The following is a 14803-nucleotide window of genomic DNA, read 5'->3' as shown; positions in this document are numbered from 1 at the left end:
GACTTTTGATTAAAATCTTGGGATTCAAAATATGCCATTTAAACTAGGCGGATTACCTTATGGTATGTTTAACTTCTTAAACATTATATTATTATTAATATATATAATATATATTACTATCAGTAAAGAAATAAGTCAAATCATTTTCTTGAGGTAGTGAAAAATTACAATTCGTGTTTCGATTTCCCAAAAAACTTTTTGTTATAAAGTTTGGTACTGTCAAAATTATTATACTTTGATTGATTGGTTGCCAACATCTGAACCCTACTAAATATTAATATAGTGAACATGCTAGTGCCCAATATTAGTGTCCATTATTATGTTAAAACTTTTAATTTTGGGAAGAATAAAAGAGACGACATTTCAAACAATTATTTGTCTCCAAGTACATAAATTGCCATAATGTTAGACCATAACCTCAAACGACGTTAGCCCTAGGCCTATGAAGGCTAAAGACATTGTTGAAGTTCATGAGACTCCCAATAACGACAAGAGAGTCAGTGATAGTGCAAGTAGTGATCTACAGGATGCCCCTACTTATGCAAGTAAGGCTAAAAATAATTCTAAGCAGTACGTGGCCTGCAGGCCTAAGCCTAACCTACATCAATGTAGTAATAATTCTGATGCAGACAATGAAGGCTTCTGCACTGTGTCCTATAAAGGTAGACGGCAAGTTAAACCATTACTTAATCATAAAGAAAAGACCACAAGCAAGAAACCTAATAAACTTATATCTGGTAAAAATAATAGCAATCAACTCTTAGCTGTGACTAGGCAGTCTTGGGTATATATCACCAGGCTCCAAGTATATGTAAATGAAAATGATATTATAAGTCACCTTGAGGCCAACTTAAACTCCAAAAATTTTAACTGTGTAAAGCTACAAACACGACATAATTCCTACAATTCATTTAAAATAGGAATCCCTCCAGAACTTGAAAATGAAGTAATGAACCCTGAATTATGGCCAACTGGAATTTTAATCGGAAATTATTTCCCTCCTAGGCCTAACAAAAATCATCAGAATGTAAATACTACCAGTAAACCCAATGAAAATGTTTTTTTAGATCCAGTGATAAAAACGACTCAGAACTAAGTATGGCTGTCACACCAACTAAAATAGAAAGGCTTGTACATTTTTCAAAGTATTGTGTGCTTGCAATACTCTTTCTTAATATACAAGGAGTTAGTGATAAACTTCCACTTTTGGAAGATCTTGCAATGCAGGAGGATTATGATTTCATCTGTCTTTCAGAACATTGGTTGCAGAGCGGGGAGATTGATTTCTGCTGTTTAAGTGGGTATAATCTAACTACTAGCTACATACGAACAGTCTTTGGCAGGGGTGGTACTCTCATCTTTGCTAGGGATGTATATGATTTTAAGCCTATAGACCTCTCTAGTTTTAGCCTTGAAAAAACTCTGGAAGTGTGCGCTATTGAAATCGACTCACTTCAGCTCATAATTATTTCTATTTACCGTACACCAGAAAGCAACGAATGGGTCTTTCTTGAAAGCATAGAAAAAATTCTCCTCTATCTCAAGAAATGGATTAATTATAAAATAGTCATTGGAGGAGATGTGAACGCCCATTTTGACGTCACCAAGGACAAAAAATCAGTATTAGATTTTCTCAATGTTCTTTGGCAGTTTAATTTCTACCACCACAACTACCAACCTACTAGAGGAGAAGCCTGCCTGGATAATGTGTTTTCAGACATAAAAAAATGACATTTTTTGCCATACTGTGCCCTGTTATTTCTCAGATCATGATGGCTTAGTGTTTCGTTTATTGTCTGAACGGTCTATTGGACCTGATAAGACTAATGATATTTTTGTTCTACGCAGATCATTTTCAAAACAGAAACTAGACCTCTTCAAGGTAAAAATCAGTAAAATCAATTGGCATAATCAACTGTTTCTGTACAATTGGATTAAACATGGAAATGCAGTTAATAATCCTTTCAACTGTTTTTTGAAAGTATACAGACCGCTTTTGAACAATGTTTCCCTCTCTGTAAGTATAAAACTAAACCCAAATATGTTAATAAGTCAAATCAATCATGGTATACATCAGATCTTGTCAGGCTCAAGGGTCAAGTTAAACTTGCATATGATAATTTTAAAATAAATAAAATAAAAACAACCTCAACAAACTAGCCTATAAGGATTTAGTACATAAATACAAGAAAACAATAAAAGAAGCTTAGCTTAATCACAATGCTAACTTAATTGAAAAATCTAACAATAAATGCATGACAGCTTGGAACCTAATTAGGCCTAACCTACAATCTAAGTCCAACCATAGCTGTATTCCTTTACACTCCAGTGTTCTTAATGACTTTTTTATTGAATCTGTCAGTTCCACCAGAAATAACATTGTAAAACCTGAGACTACTTTTGAGCAATTTCTTAATTTAACACAAATAGATCAGCCTAATTTTAACTTTAAACTTGTAACTTGTGATGATGTCCTTATGGTCATCAAAAAGATGAAAAACACCAAATCTCAAGATTACTATGGTTTCTCAAATTGGTTGATCAAAGAAATAGTACATTATATTGTAACACCTCTTACTTACTGTATTACGTTTGCCTTCAAGGAGGTATTTTTCCTGAATGCCTAAAAATTTCGAAAATCTCTCCAAAATTCAAAAAGGGGGATAAATAAAATCCAGGCAACTATCGGCCTATCTGTCTGGTACCTATCCTGTCCAAGGTACTTGAACACATTGTACACAATCAGGTAAACCACTATTTTGAGTCTTGGTCACTCTTTAATGAACAACAATTTGGCTTCAGAAGTGGACAGTCTTGCATGGATGCAATTGGGGCCATGGAACAGGATATTAGAAATGCCTTTGAACATAAAAACTTTGCCTGGGCCTCTTTTATTGACCTTAGCAAGGCATTTGACTGCGTGGACCATGGCATTTTGCTTCATAAGCTTAGTTTCTATGGGATAAAAAATAAAACTCTTGAATTTTTCAACAGTTATCTCCATAATCGAAGGCAAGCGGTATATACAGGGGGTGTATGGTCCTCTGTCGCTACTAGCAACTGTGGTGTTCCACAAGCCTCGGTTCTTGGACCCCTTTTGTTCATTATAGCCACTAATGACTTACCATAATTGTCTAAGAAGTAATGTATACCTATATGCAGATGACACTACATTGCTTACATGCAATAGAGACCTAAATAAACTTGAAAAAATGGCTAATCATTCACTTAACACTGTTTCTGAGTGGTTTTCTGCAAACTCGCTCTTATTAAACGAGGAGAAAACCCAAACTATGATTTTTGGACTGAGATCAGTACCTCCAATAAATTATTTTAAACACTAGCAAAGAGGTTAAGTTCCTTGGAGTTTGGATTGACCAAAGTTTGAGCTGGAAAAAACAGAGCATCTTTGTACTAGGCTAAGTAGATTAACATTTCTTTTTCGTAGGCTAAGTGACATTTTAACCTGATGACTATGTTAAGACAGTGTACTTCTCACTCTTTCAATCTGTTCTCAGCTATGGAATTGTTTTTTGGGGGAATAGCCCACACCTAAATAATGTTCTAGTCATACAAAAAAACGTGTTAAGAGTTATAGCTAAAGTTAACCATAGAGAACACTGCAAGCCTATTTTTATTAAGTTTAAGATTTTAACTGTTGTTAATTTATACATATTTAATATCCTGTTAACTAGTTTTAAGAACCCCTGCTTACATGTAAAAAGGGCTGAGGTACACAACTTCAACACCCGAAATAAAAACAATTTTGATGTACCTTTCGTTAGACTTGGAAAAAATCAATCTAGTCATAGGATATTGGGTATACAAATGTTAAATAAGCTGCCTAAAGAAGTGCTTAATCTTACTTTTAATCAATTTAAAATAAAACTCCAAAATTGGCTAATAAGTAATCCTTTTTATCATGTAAAAGAATTTTTTGACTTTCCTGCTGCTGAAATCTGTAAGTAATTAACCTAAGGTTTTCAATTCTCTCACTGCCTGTACATTGTTATTTAGTTCTAATTTACCAAATAATTAAGGTTGTTTTCTTAAATTTCAACCACAAAACTTTTATATTTGTGTAGTTTCAATCTCAATTTTATAGTTCCTTTTGAAAATTTGTTGAACAACATGTTTCCTGTTTTTTGACTATACCTCATGCATGTAAAATCTGTGCCTTATGGGTAATAAAGACTGATTCTGATTCTGCTCTATTTTATGATTTTTTGATTACTAAATCGTTTAAACTGAATAAAATGGTACGCGTTTTATATGCTCAAAATCTATGTTTTTCCAACATTTATTGAGGATATGCATTATGATTATGCACACAAAATGTCCATGTCACTCCCCATGTGCCCCCCACAACCCCTTCGCACCAATTTAGTCGCATAAAATTCTCATATGCATGAAACATAGCAAATGTAGTTGTGTGACATTGTGCATTGTGCAGTTTGTAGATTATATCTGCCGTGGTTTAAAAAATTTAAAGTTAATAAAAATAGTAATAAAAAAGTTATACTGGCCATGCAACTAATAATTCTTTTATGTCGAACATCAAATATCATAATAGATAGAACAAACATTTTGTTTATTTGAAATAATTTAGTACTAAGGAGTTCTAATTCTTTTACATACACAAATTGCGTAATTTGATAACAAATAAACAAATATTGTAAATTAAAATTTAAAATTCTTAGTACTTAATACAAATTATTGTTTCACTGCAGTTGATATATTTTATGTAAAAGTAATTGGTTTAATTACTCGTGTATAATTAATAATTAATTGTTCAACAGTTTCTCACCCAGTTATTTTTATAAAAGCCTAAAGAGAAGGTTTACAATGAAAAGGTTAAATTAAATCGTTTTACTAGAATACAATAATAAACACAAGTATCCATTTTATTACAAAAATACAAATAGTTCCCAGTAACTTGTTAAAAAACACAAAGCATTAATGGATAAGGAATAATAAAATAAATCTCACTCCAGATTTCTGAAAAGAGGAAATAATACTGAAAGCAATTCAATTTGTTTCGCGGTTCAAGATCTCATTTTATTCAAACTGGCCTCATTGTGTTTCGTGAATAAGATTTTTAAAAAGGAAACCTTCGTCAAAAAATACAAAATTTAGTAATAAAACTAATACAGCTTCAACTTCTAGTAAGTTATCTTCTGGTGTCAATAACTATTAAACCCGGGGATATAATTTTAAACCATGTTAATATTTGTGTGTGATAGGCCTATCAAACGTAGTGTTTTTCGTCATTTGTTCGTTATTATTCGCACTGTGTTCGAAAATTTTAACCAACGACGACTTCAGATGGATAATTAATCCTCGCTAAAGGTTGAACTGTTTGACGAAGGTACGTGTTGTTTTTATTAAACTATTTGACGAAGATACGTGTTGTTGTTATTAAACTGTTTGACGAAGATACGTGTTGTTGTTTTTAAACTGCTTGACGAAGGTACGTGTTGCTGTTATCAAACTGTTTGACGAAAGCACGTGTTGTTGTTATTAAACTGTTTGACGGAGGTACGTGTTGTTGTTGTTATAAAAACTCTTTGACGAAGGTACGTGTTGCTGTTATCAAACTGTTTGACGAAGGCACGTGTTGTTGTTATTAAACTGTTTTGACGAAGGTACGTGTTGTTATTAGTAAAAATTTAATGTTTGTATAACAAAATATCTGTATGTGGGTCATCATGAGTCATACATACCTAAAAATCTATCTATACAAGGAAAAAATAAATGTTACACTTACACATAAAAGTTAAAAAGTTAAAGTTAAGTGCTGGAGGAGTCATCGCGTTATAATTAGCGTTAAAGTTTCCGGTTCACAGCACGTCGGAACATTGTTTACACAATTATGTCCTTGAGTTTTGACCTTACCGTAGAGACAGATCTTCTATTAACAGGTGTTAAACTGAATCATTGCAAAATTTATCGAACTGAACTCGTGTACATTTATCTTTCAAAACCATCATACATGCACTTTCAATTTTATTTCTTTTAGTCTAGGAATATTCTTTAAAAATTAAAATTCCTTTAAAATCGTGATACAAAATTGTATACAGTGATTTTCCTTTATAGCATTTAATACATTCTTGTAATATATAATATTCAAGAATATAATATATAAAATTTACAGTGGATACAAAAAATCTAATATCGGTCAAACATCAATACCTGTGGAAACGAGGCTAAAAGAAATATGTATAATTATAAAAAAGGAAACATTTAAAAATATAAATTAGTTGAACATGCGTAAATTTGCAACATCTTCCTACCATTAGTAAAAGAAGAAACCCATTCAAAAATTATGAACTGCAAACCATATTTTTGTACATAATACTTTTATAATGTATTAGTTTTTAGTCTTTACATTTAGTTTTACAATTTTATTCCTACTATTTTATCAAATATTTTTGTCTATTTTATCACATGTTTTTCTTTTCTATTTTTATACATATGTTTTTCTTTAAGCAATAACTGATGATGCTTTAACCAGTGAAAATTCTTTTAAAATAAATTAAGATTGTTATAGTTGGTTCTTGTTATATTATACGGACAGAAATTAAACTTTCCAATATCTTTAGTGCCTTCCCTTTCGCTTAACCTGTAAATCTTACGGTTTTATTTCATAATGATATTTACAAACCATATTTTCCAACTTTAGGATATGATTCCTCAGGTATGTCAACATTCTGACATATACATTTCAAAATTGCTCACTTTCGTTTGCCTATTATTATTTTTGTCATTATAATTAGCTATAAATCTAAATTTATTTCCACATTCTAACTTCAGCTATGGAGAGTGCCAATGGCCGAGCAGTCTAACACCCCCTAGTTTGTATATGAGCTATAGATGTGCAGGTTCACAACCTGTCTGTGCCTGTAGGATATTTTATCATGCAATATACCTTGTACTGTATCAACTCTCCCCCTTATTCTGTGTGATAAGATCCTCACAAAGACTAGTGGCTCACGAGAGCGGGCAGAATAAGGCTTGAAAGAAAATCGGTCTCTCCTTCTATTTAAAGAATCTTCTAACTTAAGGTTTAGTTTAAAATATGACAAGGTTCAACAATAATTTGTCTCAATACAACTGTACTAAAAATAGAAAATATTCCCAAAATTGAAATATGATGTTATTATGTAGACTACTAAATTTATAAAAAATAAGAAAATTTCGAAGTAAAATACAAAATATTCACACATCTATGCAGAGGAGTAATTTGTATCTTATGAAGTATCAGTCATTTCAGCAGATACCCTATCATAATATTTGTTGTAGGTATCGTGGTTGTTAAGCGAATTATTTATCCGTCTTTTTTACAAGATTAAATGCTTTTTTGATATTCGTTTCTTCAAGTGTATAGCAATTTTGACAGTATACAGAACATTGACAATTATCTTGACGGTATGTTTTCCGTAATTGCGGATATAGGTTACGAAAGGCAAACTTGCAAAAATATACCTAATTAGTTGAAACTAAAGATAGATGGAAACTATACCACACTCTATATCAGCGTTTTAGTAACATTATGTTATTTTATCCAAATGTTATATTCACACGATAGACTTCTCTCATTGTTACAGATGACACCTGACAAGGCCGCAGGAATTGGTGACACTTATTTTGTCGTTAGTGTCCCTCTATCCTCTATGCTGTTATAACATTTCTTGTTTCACTGAACAATGGAAAATGTCCAGAAAAATCCTGTTTCCTTCACTGCTGAAGGTTTGAAATGAGGTACATTCTGCTTACTCTTCTATGTTCCTCTAATCATCTTGTTACATAAGGCATTGGGATGGGCATGCCTGTCTTCAGCCTAAGGAAATGCAAACGGAAAATAATCATCCATGAGTAAATATATTTTATTTTATGTTACATAAACACAATATGCTGCAACTAGAGGGGCTTAACATAATATAAGGGGACAAATAGCAGCACAAATACAAAATTTAAAAATGACAACATAAATACGAAACTTATAAATTATTATGATTTCGGACTAAGATAATTACAATAAATTATACAATTTATAAGTGGTGACAATACCAACGTGTAAATAATACTAGTGTAATAATATGTTAAGCAACAATAGTATAACTGGTAGAAAATTGTCAACCACTAACAACATATCATTCCAAATAATATATACAACAATAAATAACGCACTTAGTAATAAATATAATTCAAAATATAAAAAGGTATGATTTAATTAATGTGGATAATTTTCAGTGTAAATGTTAGGAATTACACCATATACATGTCAGACGCCTAGTGCGAGAACACACTATGCCACCTTCAAAGGTTCTTGGAGGCTATGGCAGAAGAAATCACATTCAGAAACCGATCGATTTTCCAGACGGACGAATCTCGCTAGAGGGCCATTGAAATCGAAGTTTTAGTGTGTTATATGCGGCTTAAAAGCTCACAATATTTGGTGTTTTTTGGGATCTAAATCAGTCTTAGCTGCGATTTCTGGTCACTGCACATGGGAATCTACAATCTTCCATGGGGTACATCTGCCACATTTAGCCACAATGAGAGAGCTGGAAGATTTAGTTCTTCAGGTAGTGTCTGTACTCCAAATAACAGTAACCAATCTTTATCTAAACTAATGAAAGAAACGCCACTGCAGCTGCAGAACCTCCAAACGAGACTTCGCACCATTTGTTTAAGGGCATCGCACAATACTGACATACTCTATGTGTTGTGTAACTAATGAACAACAAAGAGAGTGTAGGATAGCTGAACTATTAAGGCCTTTGCAACATCGGGATATAAAAAATCCGAGCATCTTGTTTGACAGATTGCAAATGCTATTTGGTGACCATCTAACCTTAATCACTACAAAATGTAACGCCTAAAACTGTTATGATCCGAAATTTTGAAATCTGAGAGTTGAAGATGGAGTAGGAATACAAAATTGGAGATTTGGTTCTATGAAATTTAACCGTAAAACATTGACTGCGGTTCATACACATGTTATTTCTGATGCACCATACTGTTAATGTGTATAAGCTATCTTAAACTCTATGAGCAACTTCGTCTGAGGAAACTTCAGAAAATATAAATTCAATGTCATCATTGCATTAAATTACATGATTATGCGTCTATTTAATGTTTCTGTTTACAGGTGAAATTACCACAATACGGGACAGATATTTAGAGATGGGATTATAACCCAAATTGTTATTAGAACCGTCAAATGATTTGAGTGAGACAAACACGATAAATCTACACTACGTTTTTGTGTAATGTAAAGTTACAGGCTTAAAAAAATGTAATTAAATTATTTGTGTATGTTTATTTTCACTTTTTATTGCTAAAATAGTAATATAAAATAGAAAACAACTGGAACTCATATTTTAAGTGTGTTGAAATATTAAAAATATTATTTAACTAACTAGATTCAATGCATTACTATCTATGCTATTTCAAATAATGGGTATACTGGTGTGGCTGTCTCGTTCTAATTCACATATTTATTGATTGTTCAGGTGAATGAACAACTCGTTTTCAACGCAGCTTGGGAGACTTCACGTTCATTCAGAATTCCTTAGGTCTAATATTTGCTTTCAATATGTCAAACAGTCTCGCAATGTCTACACACCGCTAAGATCGCTGTGTAGTTGAGCGTCATAAGAGTTACTTCTAGCTGTGCTATGTAAACTTTTAAAACTATTAAAACAAAAGAATGATAACAAAGTTAAAAATTATTATTTCAACCAGTTTTCAAACACATTTCAAGGTTTCATATCATGGCCATCGTTATAAAATACAGGGTGTTTCCTAAACGTGTTCCAATATTATTATATTTTGTTCTAGACGTGAAAATGAGCAAAAAACTTCATATGGAGGTATGTCCTAAAACTTTTAGTTTTCCGTCTATCTGTCTGTATGTGATTTTTACCAAAAACGTTATATCTTTTATACCAGTAAAGATAAAGTTATAAAACTTTGCAGGTGAGTTGGCCTTTTTTATGCCCATTTAAAAAAATATGAAAAAATTATCTTTACTCGTTTCAAAATAGCAGCCAATCATAAATTTTTATGTTAAATTCCGCAAACTCGATACCCTGTATGAAACTTTTACAAGAATATAAAATTTTTGTAAACTTTATTCTAAATCTAACAGTGGTTGTTTCATTAAAATCGGATAACAAGCAACTGATTAGTACTATTAAACATAATACTATGTTTTACATACTACACAACACGAAGTATTAGTTTTCTAAACGTTTTACTCTGAACAGCTGATTTAAAGTCAATGAGCTGATTAACGTGAACAGCTGTTTATTTAAGCTATTAAAAGTTGCTTAATTCTGAGTTGGTAAAATTGGTAATATCATTGTTTGCCTCTCCTGTTGCTAATTAAAAGAAACTAAATCATAAACACTAACTTAAATCAAACAATACTTTATACTAAAGTAATTGGAAGGAGACAAAACAACTTTTACATTACAGAAGAAATAGGTTAAGTTAGTTATGAGTAAAATTTAAACCATACCAGAAACATAAATAACTTACTTTGTACGCTATTTTAAAGTTATCTGTAATTTATTTGAAATATTGATGTATTGTTCAAATGAATTCCAGTTTGCTGTCTTGAAGTAGTAGTAGTGTTTTAGATTTCCTTACTTTTATTTTGATTGATTTGTGAAGTATGTTATCTGTAATATGCGTGGCAACCTTTAAAAATTATGTTATTAAGTTTTATACATACTTCATTTCAACTTTGCATTTTTAAATTAATGTAAAGACCTTGTTACTAGTAAGTCAGCATGTCTACTCCTAGGGATAATTGGCCTAATCCCAACGAGAATTCAATCATGCTATTGCTTTCATATGCTTTGAAACATTGCCTTAGGTGTTAAAAAAGCTCGGATTGGCATATGGCCAGTTGTACATCGTGCAATTCTAGTAGAACTTCAATGGTTTTTCATTGACCGTCAATGATCTTTTTATGACATGTTTTACGTCTTACATTGGATTTAATGAAAGTGAATTAAATTTATGTACTTTTGATATAGCCTACTGAATTAAGTTGTGATATATTCGTAACTGTAAATATTTCAACTTGAAAAAAGAACAACACAGTTCGTATACTCATTAAAGAAATACATAAAATTATTTATAATCATAGCGTTATGCGTTCCTTCCCAACTTCAAATGTAAAAACACCGCTTATAAACATGTAGTGCTATATTCTGTAATAACCTTTTTAAAACGCGAGTTATAATTGGAAAATGTTACTATTATATATTTATTAAATAAAATACAATCTATAATAATATATTAATTTTATTACGGTTCTGTTTATCGATGAGCATAAGGGATTCTATCACCCAGTATGTTCAAATGTCCGCGGATGTCTGGAAGCTTTATATTCCTCACAAAGGTATTTCTTATATTCACATAAGAAAGAGAAAATTGATTTTGACCCTTCAAGTCGAATATTCCCTTTACAAGTAGGTCTCAATTTGTCGTATTTAGTATGAATAAATATATTGTGTGTGTTTGATTTTTCAACGTAACTTATATATTTCTGCATGTTTTGTAACATACTATAGTTTGCGGAAAGAATAAAATATTAATAATATTATCCATAATAGCTTTTTGGATTTATAATCAAACAAATGAATATTAATCATTCTTTTTAAACATGTAGTAGCTGAATTATAAAAAGTTGTTTTCATAATCGTAAATGTGATATTATTAATGATAAACTTCAAGGGAAGCGCTATCTGTAAACTTCAATATAACCCAAAAAACGTTTTAACTGCAAATCTAGTTCGTTGCTAACAAAATTAGTTAAGACTACCAATCTACTAAATTAAGACCAATACGAAACAATATTCAAGGATATCCATTACATATATACTTCGTGTCCAAGAGGTCAAAGATCTTGGTGTTTTACTGACACCTTCATTGAACCCTGAGCTCCATATACTGAACATCTGCGGCAGGGCAAACAGGATGCTTGGTTTTGTTCTCCGCTTCTCTAGACACTTCAGCAACATATTAGCACTTAAGACCTTGTACTGTGCCTTGGTACGTCAAATCCTTGAATACGGCTCCCCTGTCTGGAATCCACACCAAAATTTTCTCATAGACGAACTAGAGAAAATCCAGAGAAGATTCGTCAGAGCGGTGGGCATTAGAATAGGTTTCACCTATCAACAAGTTCCCATCGAAGACCTGTTCCTTGATCTAGGGCTCCACCTACTTGTGAGTCGTAGACTTACCGCAGACATTATGTTGCTCCATAAGATCCTCAACGGCAAAATCGATTGTCCTGTTATATTACAAATGGTCCTATTCAAGACTCCATCATCCACCCGATCTAGCGACCTGTTTGTCAGGCAACATCACCGCACCAACTACGCTGCAAATAGTAAGATGGTCCGTCTTCAGAGATTCGGAAACAGTGTTGCCGATGCTGTGGACGTTTTCCACGACAGTACAACACCACTGAAGACGAAGATGGCATGTTTTAAAATTGGAGTAGAAATGCATGAATGACTTTTTCTACTTACTATGCATTTGTAGACACTTTACAAATGCATATAAGCTTATACATTAGACTTATATGTGTATAGTTGTTATATTTGTATAGTTATTTATATTGTTATTTTTGAATGTTACTTTTATTTGAAGTTTATCTCTTTTTCACTACCTCTAATAGCTTAAAAGTAGGCTGAGGTACGGTATTTCATAAATCTTCACTTGATACCAAAGATTAAGGTAGGTACCTGCATGTCTTAAGTTATTACCATCAGTTTCTTGGCTTTTTCATACTTAGTTTAGTCTGGTTTTCGACCATTTAATTTATTAGGATGAATGACTTATTTTGCTTGAGTGGGCACTATATGTCTAGTGTTTTTTAATGGTTGCTGTTTTATTGATATATTGTATCTTTTTATAGGCCTATCTCGTTTTATATATTTATATTGTTATACTTTTTATTGCTGGATGTATCTTTAAATTTATATTCTTATACTTGCATGTTACATTTATTTAAGTCTTTATTAATTTTGCACTACTACTTATCAATTTCCGAATAATGATGCCTTTCATTTAATTCGAATTTTTCCTACCATTGATCAGGGTATGTATACGTGCAAATTTGTTCATAATTATCAGTCACTATTTTTTATTTACAACTAGGATACAGATTAGCAATGGGTTACATGGTCTTAAACTATTTCATTATTTTAGTTTAGCATCTTGAGTAGAATTATCTAATTATTTGTCTAATATTTGTAAAAATGGAGATATGTCCGTTGATATGTAAAATAAATAAATAAACTTAAATTATATACTTTCACAGAAAGTTCTTCAAACGCTATACCAAAAAATAGATTATTATCATTATTTATGGTAATTTTGAACACCTCCTATTGATTTTATAACAAGCGACTTGTGCTATTTTAACTATGAATTTGAATATTTTCCTCTCTATTTACTACCAACTGCTACAGTGAAGAAAAATTTCGAAATATCCAATCTGTAATGTGATGTGTCAACTAGCCAATGTAACTAGTTCTAGTTCCATTCAAATTAGAAAGAAAAGACACATCAGATCATCGAATATTCAAGTAACTGTAAAGATTCAGTGTCTCAGGAACGAAGAACTTGAATGTTATCGCCTAACTAAGAGTAGTACAAGCTCGCCAATACACATCTGGGAGTCGTATAACTATCTCTCGGGATATACTGTAGTCTGTTGGTACACGTCTATGTGGCAATTTTATTAGTGTACAAATGCTCATTAAAAAACCAACACTTAAGAAACCAAATCTATAAATATAATGTACATATAAAATGATTCAGCCTTAACCATTTAAATTGACTGAAATGAAACTTTTATTGACAATTATACGGTGCAAAGAAATATTTATAACTACACGATAGGATTATCATCTGCTTTAGTCTATATGAGTCTTTCGCAGAATTATACCACCGACGTATTATTATTTCGACGTGTTTTCACGTATTTTTGGCATGAAAACTCTTTACATTAAATGGCCGTAGTACGCATTTCAGTATAAGGCGCCTTTCTATTCCATTGTCTGTATAAACTAAAATAAGATATTTATTTGTTACAGCTTGCCTTTGAAGCCTTGTTTCATCTTTTTGCAACTTTGTTATCCCAAATTTGATAGTTAACCACAAACAAAGGATCAGGATTGTAGATCAGAATTGTGACAGTGATATTGTAGACACATAATTAGCGGCCAACAAGAAATATCCACCTTAGAGTTTCAGTTATCAGTACGGAATAACTTCTTTATAGTATGAATCAATAACTTATTAATATTGTGTTTCAGGGCACTCCCTGATTGCATTAATTCTACAAAATTGCATTCATAGGGATGGTGTGTGATAGGTTCGGCGGATAATTTTTGTTAGTTCTGAGAGTCAATGGTAGGGTTGCGTCACGAAACTTTGATTGTTACCGTTAACATGTTTGTAACCTAATATCTCATTCCATAGATACGAGTCCAAGTGCCTATTTTTTGACGTGCTTTAATCAAAATAATAGTAATAATTCTTTATTGCAGTAAGACAACATACTTTGTGTTGTAAGAGTCATTGTAATATATGTATTTATATAAAATATCAGATGTATGTTTTTACAAATAAACAATCGCTATCACGTTAAGTCATACATAATAGTACCATTCACTCCCTCATTCATTCATTATTATCGGGTCAAAATTGTGTGTGGATATTCAACGTAAGATTTAATTAGGCCTAGTAGTGTCAGAAATTCATCAAC

The 14803-nt window shown here is 31.8% G+C and overlaps 1 protein-coding gene across 1 annotated transcript; it reads left to right on the top strand.

Moving 5' to 3' along the window:
• Positions 1–442: 442 nt before the first annotated feature.
• Positions 443–12543, top strand: LOC124371121. The gene is made up of 2 exons (XM_046829436.1): positions 443–545; positions 11915–12543. The coding sequence occupies exons 1-2, from the start codon at positions 443–445 to the stop codon at positions 12541–12543; spliced, it is 732 nt and encodes a 243-aa protein (XP_046685392.1).
• The last annotated feature ends 2260 nt before the right edge of the window (positions 12544–14803 follow it).

Source organism: Homalodisca vitripennis, unplaced genomic scaffold (genome assembly GCF_021130785.1).
Source record: "Homalodisca vitripennis isolate AUS2020 unplaced genomic scaffold, UT_GWSS_2.1 ScUCBcl_914;HRSCAF=3862, whole genome shotgun sequence".
NCBI lineage: Eukaryota > Metazoa > Arthropoda > Insecta > Hemiptera > Cicadellidae > Homalodisca > Homalodisca vitripennis.
The sequence above is the reverse complement of the archived record's forward strand: the minus strand, read 5'-3'. Positions and strand labels throughout refer to the sequence as shown.

Bases quoted from the DNA above. Each gene is read 5' to 3' on its own strand.
- LOC124371121 (XM_046829436.1), top strand. From the start codon at position 443: ATGAAGGCTAAAGACATTGTTGAAGTTCATGAGACTCCCAATAACGAC. The intron at 546-11,914 runs GTAAGGCTAAAA...TTCGTGTCCAAG, and splicing joins GGATGCCCCTACTTATGCAA to AGGTCAAAGATCTTGGTGTT.